The sequence below is a fragment of the Bufo gargarizans genome, chromosome 8, assembly GCF_014858855.1.
Source record: "Bufo gargarizans isolate SCDJY-AF-19 chromosome 8, ASM1485885v1, whole genome shotgun sequence".
NCBI lineage: Eukaryota > Metazoa > Chordata > Amphibia > Anura > Bufonidae > Bufo > Bufo gargarizans.
In genome coordinates, this window is record NC_058087.1 from 174,488,569 (window position 1) to 174,501,962 (window position 13,394).

At 43.7% G+C, this 13,394-nt stretch overlaps 1 protein-coding gene across 1 annotated transcript in view; it reads right to left on the minus strand.

The window, feature by feature from the left end:
• Window positions 1-13,394, minus strand: part of LOC122944473 (cytochrome P450 2W1-like) — a 36,736-nt gene that overhangs the window by 4,901 nt on the left and 18,441 nt on the right. The window contains exons 6-8 of the mRNA XM_044302784.1: window positions 8,605-8,752; window positions 8,272-8,456; window positions 5,779-5,920 (exon numbers count right to left, since the gene is read on the minus strand). Of these exons, the coding sequence (XP_044158719.1) occupies window positions 5,779-5,920; window positions 8,272-8,456; window positions 8,605-8,752 (475 nt within the window). The remainder of the gene's footprint in view (window positions 1-5,778; window positions 5,921-8,271; window positions 8,457-8,604; window positions 8,753-13,394) is intronic.

The window sequence follows — 13,394 nt, forward strand, 5'->3', positions numbered from 1 at the left end:
GAGGGAGAACCGCCTCTATGCCAAACTTGAGAAGTGTCTGTTTGAGGTGAAGGAGTTGCCTTTCCTGGGGTACATTATCTCAGAAAAGGGATTGGCTATGGACCCATCCAAACTTTCTGCTGTCTTGGATTGGCCTCAACCTAAGGATCTTAAGGGGTTGCAGCGTTTCTTAGGCTTTGCCAACTTCTACCGCAAGTTTATTAAAAAAATTTCTGCGATAGTAGTACCTCTCACCAACCTCACTAAGAAGGGAGCTAATCCTTCTAAGTGGACGAGAGAGGCAGTCAGAGCCTTTGAGACGCTGAAACAGGCCTTTTGCACGGCACCAATTCTTACTCATCCAGACACCTCCAGACCTTTTGTTCTCGAGGTCGATGCCTCAGAGGTCGGTGTAGGGGCAGTTCTCTCACAGTATTCTGGGGACCCCGAGAGGTTACATCCCTGTGCCTTCTTCTCTCGGAAGCTCTCTCCAGCCGAGTGTAATTATGATATCGGCAATAGAGAGCTTCTGGGAGTAAGATTGGCTTTTCAAGAGTGGAGACATTGGCTAGAGGGTGCAGAACATCCCATCACGGTTTACACTGACCACAAAAATTTGGAGTATCTAGAGAGTGCCAAAAGACTCAACTTCCGACAAGCCAGGTGGGCATTGTTTTTCACCCGCTTCAATTTCCGCCTCACTTATAAACCAGGTTCCAAAAACGTGAAGGCAGATGCCCTGTCCCGCTGCTTCCCTGAGGCTGCTTCCGTCCTGGACTCTGAGCCAGAAACCATTCTCCCAACGAAATGTTTTCTTGCTGCCCTGGGGGCCGCAGAAGTAATGGAGGACTTGTCCTCTCTTCTTGAGCCCTCACAGGCAGAGAGTCCACCTGACAAACCCGAGGGTCGATGGTTTGTACCCATTAACCTTCGATTGGAGGTCATCCGACAGCTTCATGACTCAAAGTCTGCCGGGCATTTGGGTGTTAAAAAAACACTTGCCCTTGTTAAACGTCATGTGTGGTGGCCCAACATGTCCGTGGATGTTAAGGCCTATATCCAGGCATGTACTGTTTGCGCCAGATGTAAACCGTCTCGGTCTGCCCCTTCTGGGACTTTACTCCCACTGCCTATTCCCCAGGCTCCATGGACTCACATGTCCATGGATTTCATCACAGATTTGCCAAGGTCCTCTGGAAGTATGGTAATCTGGGTAGTGGTGGACCGTTTTAGTAAAATGGCCCATTTTATCCCACTCCCTGGATTGCCCTCGGCCAGAGAATTGGCAGATCTGTTCTTGAATCATGTCTTTCGATTACAAGGAGCGCCGGATGACATTGTTTCAGACAGAGGAGTGCAATTCATCTCCCGCTTCTGGCGTTCTTTCTGCTCCCGATTGGGTATTAATTTGTCTTTTTCTTCTGGTTTTCACCCAGAGACCAACGGTCAGACGGAAAGGACTAACCAGACCCTGGAGCAATATCTCCGGTGCTTCGTGTCAGACTGCCAGGAGGAATGGGCAGCGTATCTACCCTTTGCGGAGGTGGCTTATAATAACTCTGAGCATGCTTCCACTAAGATGTCTCCGTTCAGGTGCGTGGGGGGCAGGGATCCAAGACTCTCTTCTTTGGCCGGACCCTCCACTGACTCACCGGTGGTGGATCAGTGGTTCAAGGATAGGCGTCCCATTTGGTCGTCGGCCCAGCGGAATCTCCACAGTGCGGTGGCGCAACAGAAGAAATTTGCTGATCGTCATCGCACCGTAGAGCAAAAGTTTAAGGTGGGAGATCAGGTGTGGGTCTCCACCCGGAACATTCCGCTGCGTCAGCCATCTTCCAAGTTGGGTCCTCGATTCATTGGCCCATACCCAGTGACACAAAAGATCAACCGAGTTACGTACAAGGTTGCTCTTCCACCGTCAATCCGAGGAGTGAACACCTTTCATGTTTCACTTCTCAAATCGGCAGCCGACTCCGCTCCCTTCATTCAGACCCCATCCCCGCTGGAGGTCCAAGGGGTACCGGAGTTCGAAGTGAACAGAATTTTGGACTCTCGTTTTGTCCAAAGGTCTCTTCAATACTTGGTGGACTGGAAGGGTTTTGGTCCAGAGGAGAGATGTTGGATACCTGCTCGCCAGGTGCATGCGGATGAGTTGGTGGCAGCCTTTCACCGGGATAACCCGGGGAAAGCTTGCTTGGAGTCTTCAGAGCCGCCTCCTCGAGGGGGGGGTAATGTAAGATCCTCACCTGCTTTGCACTCCAGGGGAACCAATAGGGGTCCTCGTGGAGTTGCGGGACAGGTTATGCGTGTCTCTGATGCACCAGCGCTGACCTCTTTGCGAGCCAGTGCGGAGATGCGTTCGCGTGGACATCGGAGGGGAGGACCGTCGGAGTCCCGGGGACAGAGTGGCCAGGCGAGTGACAAGACGCCGCGGCCAGGGTTGTCTCCGGTGTCTCCTGCGACTTCCGTTTCCGCATCTGGGTCCACGCGCTCGCATACTCGCGCTGAGTCAATCATGCGTCCGTGCGTATGCACGAGGGCAGGTTCGCAAAGGGATACACGGTCGCGAGTACGCGCTTCTTATGCACTTCGTCGACCAGTGGCGCATATTATACTGACTCACAAGAGCAAAGTGGATTAGGGAGCCAGCCATGGGTTAATCAACTTGTGATTGCCTTAGGCCTTGTACTCAGGTGCAGGGCAATTTGTTCACCTATGGTAGTGGACACTTGGCACCCTGGGATTGGTCAGCAGGCATTTAAAAGGAGGTCTCTCAGGGTGATCAGTGCCCACTGTTATTTTCCCTCAACCAGGTATAGGTCACAACTCCTAGTGACTGAAGACTGCCAGGAACTTTGTCCTCACAGCGGACCCAAGATCTGGAGTGACTCGACTGCCAAGTGCACAGCATCATTCAGCACTGGTTGGGACTATTCCTGGAATCTCCTTGCCTGGTTTTTTGTTATTATTCCTTGTTACCAGCAAGTGTCCTGGACGTTTATGTTTCTGGTGAATAAACACCTTTTTGCTTTCATCACTAGTCTGTTTGTTGGTGCCTTGCATTACACTATGCTTTATAGCTGGTCAGGAAAAGAACTTGCTGACATTGTGAAGATGTCAATTGTAGGTCTAATATAGCAATTATTGATAAAAGTTTATTAAACTACAGTATCTGTCAGGTTTTGGAGATGGGTATCCACTTGCAATAGCAGTTTTTAAAATCCTCAACTATGAAATTAATGTTAAAAATCTGGATGGCGATAAAATCCTTATGGCAAGACACTAATCTACATGAGGATACCCTGTTATGGAATAATTCTAATTTAGAAGAACTAGGAACCATTGAAAGAGAAATCTGGATGAATCGTGGGGGACATAGATTAGGACAGGTATGGGAGAATGGAGATATATGGTATGGAGATGTAATGGAGTTTCAAGAACTTAGGAAAGGAAAGATCTGGTATTACCGATAAGGAATATTTTTATTATCTCCAATTGAGACATGCAATAAGAGCAAATTTGGGAAAGGGGCAACAAATAAAGGGACTCCCTCAGCCATTAATAAAGATAGAGGAAGATATCTACAATATTCTGTTAATGCAGAGGTCTAAAAAAGCTGGAATTTTAAATGGAAAGTATAAATGGGGAGGAGTGGTGGAGCCCATGGATGATGAGAGATGGGGTCAGAGAACTCAGGAAATAAGGAGGGTTTCCAGGAATCCTTCCCATAGATTGGTGCAATTCTATGTGATACATCGCCTATATTATTCCGTGGAAAAGCTAATGAGATATTATAAATACAGGGAGTTTAAATGTGGAGCGATAGGGGTAGATGACGTACATATATTATGGAATTGTACCCATATACAAGATTTCTGGAATAATGTGTTTCTAAAGATAGATGTGTTTTATTTTGATTTCCACGTGGGTGCGATGCGTGAGGTGAACGCATTGCACCCGCACTGAATCCCGACTCATTTTCACTTCAATGGGGCTGTGCACATGAGCGGTGTTTTTCACGCATCACTTGTGCGTTGCGTGAAAATCGCAGCATGCTCCTCACGCAACGTAGGCCCCATAGAAGTGAATGGGGCTGTGTGAAAATCGCAAGCATCCGCAAGCAAGTGCGGATGCGGTGCGATTTTCACGCACGGTTGCTAGGGGACGATCGGGATGGGGATCCGATCATTATTATTTTCCCTTATAACATGGTTATAAGGGAAAATAATAGCCTTCTTAATACAGAATGCATAGTACAATAGGGCGGAAGGGGTTAAAAAAGTATAAAAAAATGTTTAACTCACCTTAATCCACTTGCTCGTGCAGCCGTCATCTCTTCTGTCTTCATCTTTGCTGTGCACAGGAATAGGACCTTTGATGACGTCACTGTGCTCATCACATGGTCCGTCACATGATCCATCACATGGTAAAGGATCATGTGATGGGCCATGTGATGAGCGCAGTGATGTCATCTAAGGTCCTATTCCTGTGCACAGCAAAGATGAAGACAGAAGAGAAGCCGGGCTGCGTGAGCAAGTGGATTAAGGTGAGTTAAATTTTTTTTAATTTTTTCTTCTGTGAAGAAGTTCGGGTTTGGGTACCAAACATGCCGATTTTTCTCACACACGTGCAAAACGCATTTCAATGTTTTCCACTCGCGCTGAAAAATCGCGCATTTTCCCGCAACGCCCCCGCATCTTATCCGGCCCAAAAACATGGCACCCGTGTGAAAGAGGCCTTAGAGTCCTTTAAGTTAATATTGGGAATCTAAATTCACAGAAACCCTCAGGAAGTGAAGACAGCAAGCAGGGGTAGACTAGCCATAGACTCCACCAGTGGGCTGAAGCACAGGGGGCCGCTTGAGCCCTTCTCACAGCCACCAGCCAACGGTACATAACGATCAGATGCTGTCATCAGTAATTAATGCTAGAAACATCAGGTACTTATGGCCAGCAACCACAGCGGCCCTCCTGATGTCAACTGTATGGCCATTCTCAGTACGGTGACACAGTTGGATACTGCAGCAGGAGCGCCAGTATTTCGTGCTGTACTGTGGCCCTTGGTTCTGCTGGGGCAGTATTTTGAGCACCATTGTAGTATTTGATTCTGCTGGGGCAGTATTTTGTGCTGCACTATTTATTTGCTTCTGTTGGGGAAGTATTTTGTGCTGCACTGTGATATTTGGTTCTGCTGGGGAAATATTTTGTGCTGCACTATTTATTTGCTTCTGTTGGGGAAGTATTTTGTGCTGCACTGTGATATTTGGTTCTGCTGGGGAAATATTTTGTGCTGCACTATTTATTTGCTTCTGTTGGGGAAGTATTTTGTGCTGCACTGTGATATTTGGTTCTGCTGGGGAAATATTTTGTGCTGCACTATTTATTTGCTTCTGTTGGGGAAGTATTTTGTGCTGCACTGTGATATTTGGTTCTGCTGGGGAAATATTTTGTGCTGCACTGTGATATTTGGTTCTACTGGGGAAGTATTTTGTGCTGCACTGTGGTATTTGGTTCTGCTGAGGCAGTGCTTTGTGCTGCACTAAGGTATTGCTGGCCCTGCCTACTTCTGTTGTCCGTCTTCTGTCAATTTGGATCCACCTACAACATGGGGCCACTTTTAGTTTTTTTTCCATGGCCACGTTAAGTTCTCAGTCCGCCCTTGACTGCAAAGGCCCTCGATGTGAACAGTAGCGCTGTATCTAAATTATCATGCAAAAACTGGCTGATAAAAGTTTTACTCAGCGCTCTCAACAGTAGAAGTCTCATCAAGTTAATAAGTTACTGCCGTGGATGTACTTACCTTTGGAGAATGCATAGAATGCATCTTTTTTCAGGAATTTTCCATCAGCATCCAAGAAGTGATTGGGGTTAAATTGGCTGGGGGTCTCCCACTGGGTTTCGTCGTTGAGAACCGATGACAAGAGAGGGATCACTGTAGTTCCCTAATACATAATGACAGATTTGTAACATGTTCCATAACTTTATAGATCTTCCAAATATAATTATACATCTCCAGTGGGATGTCGGCCATCGCTATAGCTTTTACCACCAAAGCTTGTGTCCTTCCCGATCTAACCCACCTCAATATTAGACATAATGACCACCATATTCTAGGTCACTCTCTTTACAAACAGGAGAAATTCAGTTCTCGGCAGTATACAGTCACCGTTTATGGCTTTATGGATTTAAATGGTGCTGGTCAAGTGGAAGTCACCCCACTAAATGTAGTGTGGGACTGAGACATGCTCCCTTTAAATTGGCACAATTTTTGGTTGTTAGCTGCCCATATTCACGTAGCGGCAAAATGGCGTACTAATACTCTCAGAAGTCATACATAGAATGGCCATTTATGAGAAGATTACCACAATCCAAACTGACACAATGGAGGCATATTTAAAACTATGGCAGCCTTGGCTATCCTCCTCCCATACCTTGCATAGGTTAGATTATGTCATGCTGTGCATAGGGGAATGTCTGACCACATAAGGGGTGCTGGATACCGATCTTTCGATATACTCCACCATGCTGCTGATGTCTTTTCTATTGGCACCAATGTTATTATTATTACTATTGTTTTTATTTTCTGTTCATTGTTTTTATGTTATTATCTATGGACTGCATATTGACGTATCGCCTTCTTAATCACCCCCTGTGTGGGGCTCACATGGTATTGCAGCACTGCATTTTGTACTATTTATCTTCTAATAAACTATTTGAAACAAAAACTGAAAGGGGCGATGCAAGACACTGTGATACAATGAGAACCCAAGAGGTGGCCAATCCTGATTTGCACTAGGCAGGTAATAATTGTTTGTTTGCTCCTTTGAATTGCTTAAAATACTAATTCTGCAGTTCCTCCCATAGTGCAGGACACAGTGTCCCCCATACCAGTGCCATATGTTTTCCTAATAATAGGTGCCAGCCACACAGTTCCCACCATAGCTGTGTCAGACACACACACAGGTTCTGGTGCCCCTCACCACTTCTCTCTGGAAGATACATATGAGTAGCCACTAGAGGGCGCTCAGGTATAGCTACCAAAACCTGCACTAATATCTACAATCAGTGCGGAGCAAAGAGAACAGAGCAAGGGAGCTGGTGTAGATGTTAGTATGTCGCACGGCCTGCAGGAGGAAGTTCCAAAGTTATGTAGAGGCCTGCGCCTCCACATAACGTTGGCACATCCACTGCCAACGCAGAGGGACTAAGACCGGCCTCTAAATCGCCAGTTTTAATAAAGGTCTCCCTTTCTTTTTAAAATTAATCGTTAAAGGTTATGTTTTAAAGCATTTCCCCATAGCTTAAATCCATGTTGATTCCAAAAAAATGGAATAATAGGTGGGGGGAAAAAATCATATTAATATCAAAATGTCAATAAAAAACACAACTCGTTACTCAAAAATGAGCCCTTATTCAGCTCCATAGATGGAAATAGAGAATGCATAGAATGCATCTTTCTTCAAGAACTTTCCATCAGCACCCAAGAAATGATTGGGGTTAAATCAGTTTGGGGTCTCTTATTGGGTTTCATTGCTTAGAACCGATAAGAAAAGAGGAATCAATGTGGTTCCCTAATACATAATGACAGATTAGTAAAAAGCTCCTTAATTTTATAGTTCTTTAAAATATAATAATACATCTCTATATAATATATAATAATAGCCTTCTCTATAGCATTTACCATCAAAACCTGTGTCCGTCCCGATCTAACCCACCTCAATATTAGACATAATGACCACCATATTCTAGAATGACTCTTTACAAACAGGAGGAATTCAGTTCTCGTCAGTATACAGTCACTTTTTATGGCTTTATCTGTATATGAATGCTGAAAGTCCTGTGAGAGTGACTCTTCTAACTCTGTTCAGTGCAGGCTGCCTTAAAGAGTTTCTTCCGTATTTTATTTATGGTACTTGGAGCCTAACCATGGAAATGTAAACTTCTCATTCCTGGCCTCTTTACTTTCCCCTCCACAAATGTCTGAAATCGGAATAAAGGCACAATCTGGGTAAAACTGATGCACTAGGGGTGCATGACAGTGATACGATGAGAGGTGCCCAGTCCCGGTCTGCATTAGACATAACATAGTAATAATTGTGCCTGTATTGTGTAAATACCAGTTGTACAGTCCCATAGCTCTTCCCGCAACTGTGCTATGCAGTGTCCTCCATATCAGTGCCATATTGTGTCCCAACAACAGTGCCAGCCACGCGGGTCTGATCATAAAAGTTAACAACTGCTTATGATCTGCGTCACCACAATGATAGAACAGCCTGGAACATAGTTTTATCACCTTTGGTATAAAATAGTCTTTGAAATGGACGTCTGTAGGTGTGGTATGTGGTAAATACTGTAAAATGTTGGCACAGCGCTGAACTTCATGGGCTACAGCCAAGCAGTACGGAAGGACTTTCTGGTCATCCCATCTAGGAGGACGCTCAAGACCTATCACATTTTCAATTTCATCTTGAGCTTTTTCTGAAAAAGAATACAAAATAAAATGTGATATTGTTTTTATCCATTGACTTATCCATGCAATAAAAAGGAGCAAAAAAAACAAAAATGGAAAATGGCTGCCTCTGTTCACTGGAATAACTTGTGAGTAGATACAACATCCTTTACTCACTCTGTATATGAGGATATTTCATCATGAGCAGAATAGCCCACTGTAATGTGGTGGACGTGGTCTCTGTCCCACCAAGCATGAGATCAAAGGCAGAAGCCAAGAAGTTCTTTTCTGTAAAGATTCTCTGTTCTCCATCTGTTACTTTTTCCTAAAAGACAAACAGTAGTCATTTTATCAATGCGATATATATCTACATGACATTTAGAGGCCACTAAACAGGCCGTTAGTGATCACCAAAATGCATTTTTTATGGCAATCTATAAGGGGCCTTTGGTTAGGTCGCTGCATTTTAACAATGGTCATCCCATACCTGCCGTAACAGTCAGGATCGCAGAAATAGCGACATCTAAGCATCTACCAGTGGTTTCATAGTGATCTGAACGATATGCTATTTATTCCATTAATCAGTAAACAGTGTTGAAAAAAAATAATACCAGAATTGCAGATTTTTGTCCACTTGACTCCCAAGACATAGAATAAAAAGTTATCAAAAAGTCACATGTACCCTTAAATTGTCACCAATAAAAACTACCAACTTCTCCCACAGAAAACATGCGTTCACAAAGGTACATAATCAGAAAAATAACAATGTTATAGCTCTTAGAATATGGTGGCATAAGAACATTTTTTCTTAAAACTTTTTGTGCAAAAGTAGCAAAGCGTAAATATATGTAAATAAACATAAATACGTACATCAATATACAGAGTGGCCCACAAAAAAGTTGCCCACCTCTAATCAAACTTCCTAATAGTAAATCTGTCTTAGTTGTCCATAGCAACCAATCAGAGCTCAGATTTCCTGTAGGAACTCAAAGCTGACCTCTGATTGGTTGCTATGGGCCACTAAGACTGATTTATTATTATGTTTGATAAAAGTGGCCTATTGTGTCATAAAGATGCTATTCTCCCTGGAACAGCAAATAGCGAACGAGGAAACGCAAGAGACCCTTGCCGACAAGTACCCAGGAACAAAACCACCAGCTAAATGTTGCACCCTGTACATCTATTTATCTATCTATCTATAGTTAATGTTTTCATGTTATTTAACCTGCATGGTTAACAGTAAAAAATAAAATAAAAAAAACAATGCCAATGCTGTTTTTTGTTCATCTTGATCTCCACAAAAATCTTAAGTGATTAAAAAGTAATTTGTATTCCAAAATTATACTAATAAACTCATCCTACAAAAAGAAAAACAAAACAAAAAACAAGCTGTTATTCAGCTCCATCAACAGCAAAATAAAAATGCTTTAAATGCAGCAACACACCTTTTAACCACTTCAGCCCCGCTAGGTGAAACCCCCTTCATGACCAGAGCACTTTTTACACTTCGGCACTACACTCCTTTCACCGTTTATCGCTCGGTCATGCAACTTACCACCCAAATTAATTTTACCTCCTTTTCTTCTCACTAATAGAGCTTTCATTTGGTGGTATTTTATTGCTGCTGACATTTTTACTTTTTTTGTTATTAATCAAAATGTAACGATTTTTTTGCAAAAAAATTACATTTTTCACTTTCATCTGTAAAATTTTGCAAAAAAAACGACATCCATATATAAATTTTTCGCCAAATTTATTGTTCTACATGTCTTTGATAAAAAAAAATGTTTGGGCAAAAAAAAAATGGTTTGGGTAAAAGTTATAGCATTTACAAACTATGGTACAAAAATGTGAATTTCCGCTTTTTGAAACAGCTCTGACTTTCTGAGCACCTGTCATGATTCCTGAGGTTCTACAATGCCCAAACAGTAGAAAACCCCCACAAATGACCCCATTTCGGAAAGTAGACACCCTAAGGTATTCGCTGATGGGCATAGTGAGTTCATAGAACTTTTTATTTTTTGTCACAAGTTAGCGGAAAATGATGATGATTTTATTTTTTTTATTTTTTCTTACAAAGTCTCATATTCCACTAACTTGCGACAAAAAATAAAAAATTCTAGGAACTTGCCATGCCCCTCACGGAATACCTTGGGGTGTCTTCTTTCCAAAATGGGGTCACTTGTGGGGTAGTTATACTGCCCTGGCAATTTAGGGGCCCAAATGTGTGAGAAGAACTTTGCAATCAAAATGTGTAAAAAATGACCGGTGAAATCCAAAAGGTGCACTTTGGAATATGTGCCCCTTTGCCCACCTTGGCAGCAAAAAAGTGTGACACATCTGGTATCGCCGTACTCAGGAGAAGTTGGGGAATGTGTTTTGGGGTGTCATTTTACATATACCCATGCTGGGTGAGAAAAATATCTTGGTCAAATGCCAACTTTGTATAAAAAAATGGGAAAAGTTGTCTTTTGCCAAGATATTTCTCTCACCCAGCATGGGTATATGTAAAATGACACCCCAAAACACATTCCCCAACTTCTCCTGAGTACGGCGATACCAGATGTGTCACACTTTTTTGCTGCCAAGGTGGGCAAAGGGGCACATATTCCAAAGTGCACCTTTTGGATTTTGCAGGCCATTTTTTACAGATTTTGATTGCAAGGTACTTCTCACACATTTGGGCCCCTAAATTGCCAGGGCAGTATAACTACGCCACAAGTGACCCCATTTTGGAAAGAAGACACCCCAAGGTATTCCGTGAGGGGCATGGCGAGTTCCTAGAATTTTTTATTTTTTGTCACAAGTTAGCGGAAAATGATGATTTTTTTTTTTCTCTTTTTTCCTTACAAAGTCTCATATTCCACTAACTTGCGACAAAAAATAAAAAATTCTAGGAACTCGCCATGCCCCTCACGGAATACCTTGGGGTGTCTTCTTTCCAAAATGGGGTCACTTGTGGCGTAGTTATACTGCCCTGGCAATTTAGGGGCCCAAATGTGTGAGAAGAACTTTGCAATCAAAATCTGTAAAAAATGACCGGTGAAATCCGAAAGGTGCACTTTGGAATATGTGCCCCTTTGCCCACCTTGGCATCAAAAAAGTGTGACACATCTGGTATCGCCGTACTCAGGAGAAGTTGGGGAATGTGTTTTGGGGGTCATTTTACATATACCCATGCAGGGTGAGAGAAATATCTTGGCAAAAGACAACTTTTCCCATTTTTTTATACAAAGTTGGCATTTGACCAAGATATTTTTCTCACCCAGCATGGGTATATGTAAAATGACACCCCAAAACACATTCCCCAACTTCTCCTGAGTACGGCGATACCACATGTGTGACACTTTTTTGCAGCCTAGATGCGCAAAGGGGCCCAAATTCCTTTTAGGAGGGCATTTTTAAACATTTGGATCCCAGACTTCTTCTCACACTTTCGGGCCCTTTAAAAAGCCAGGGCAGTATAAATACCCCACATGTGACCCCACTTTGGAAAGAAGACACCCCAAGGTATTCAATGAGGGGCATGGCGAGTTCCTAGAATTTTTTATTTTTTTTGCATAAGTTAGCGGATATTGATTTTTATTTTGTTTTTTTTCTCACAAAGTCTCACTTTCCGCTAACTTAGGACAAATATTTCAATCTTTCATGGACTCAATATGCCCCTCACGGAATACCTTGGGGTGTCTTCTTTCCGAAATGGGGTCACATGTGGGGTATTTATACTGCCCTGGCTTTTTAGGGGCCCTAAACCGTGAGAAGAAGTCTGGAATATAAATGTCTAAAAATGTTTACGCATTTGGATTCCGTGAGGGGTATGGTGCGTCCATGTGAGATTTTATTTTTTGACACAAGTTAGTAGAATATGAGACTTTGTAAGAAAAAACAAAAACAAACAAAAAATTTCCGCTAACTTGTGCCAAAAAAAATGTCTGAATGGAGCCTTACCAGGGGGGGGGGGTGATCAATGACAGGGGGGGTGATCAATGACAGGGGGGTGATCAATGACAGGGGGGTGATCACCCATATAGACTCCCTGATCACCCCCCTGTCATTGATCACCCCCCTGTAAGGCTCCATTCAGATGTCCGTATAATTTTTACGGATCCATGGATCGGATCCGCAAAACACATGCGGACGTCTGAATGGAGCCTTACAGGGGGGTTATCAATGACAGGGGGTGATCAGGGTGATCACCCCCCTGTCAATGATCACCCCCCCTGTAAGGCTCCATTCAGACATCCGCATGATTTTTTACGGATCCATGGATACATGGATCGGATCCACAAAACGCATGCGGACGTCTGAATGGAGCCTTACAGGGGGGTTATCAATGACAGGGGGTGATCAGGGTAATCAGGGTGATCACCCCCCTGTCACTGATCACCCCCCCTGTAAGGCTCCATTCAGACATCCGCATGATTTTTTACGGATCCATGGATACATGGATCGGATCCACAAAACGCATGCGGACGTCTGAATGGAGCCTTACAGGGGGGTTATCAATGACAGGGGGGTGATCAGGGAGTGTATATGGGTGATCACCCGCCTGTCATTGATCACCCCCTGTAAGGCTCCATTCAGACGTCCGCAAGTGTTTTGCGGATCCGATCCATGTATCCATGGATCCGTAAAAATCATGCGGACGTCTGAATGGTGCCTTACAGGGGGGTGATCAATGACTGGGGTGATCAATGACAGGGGGTGATCAGGGAGTGTATATGGGTGATCACCCGCCTGTCATTGATCACCCCCCTGTAAGGCTCCATTCAGACGTCCGTATGCTTTTTGCGGATCCGATCCATGTATCCGTAAAAATCATATGGACGTCTGAACGGAGCCTGACAGGGCGGTGATCAATGACAGGGCGGTGATCAATGAAAGGGGGGTGATCAGGGAGTTTATATGGGGTGATCATGGGTGATCAGGGGTTTATAAGGGGTTAATAAGTGACGGGGGGGGGTGTA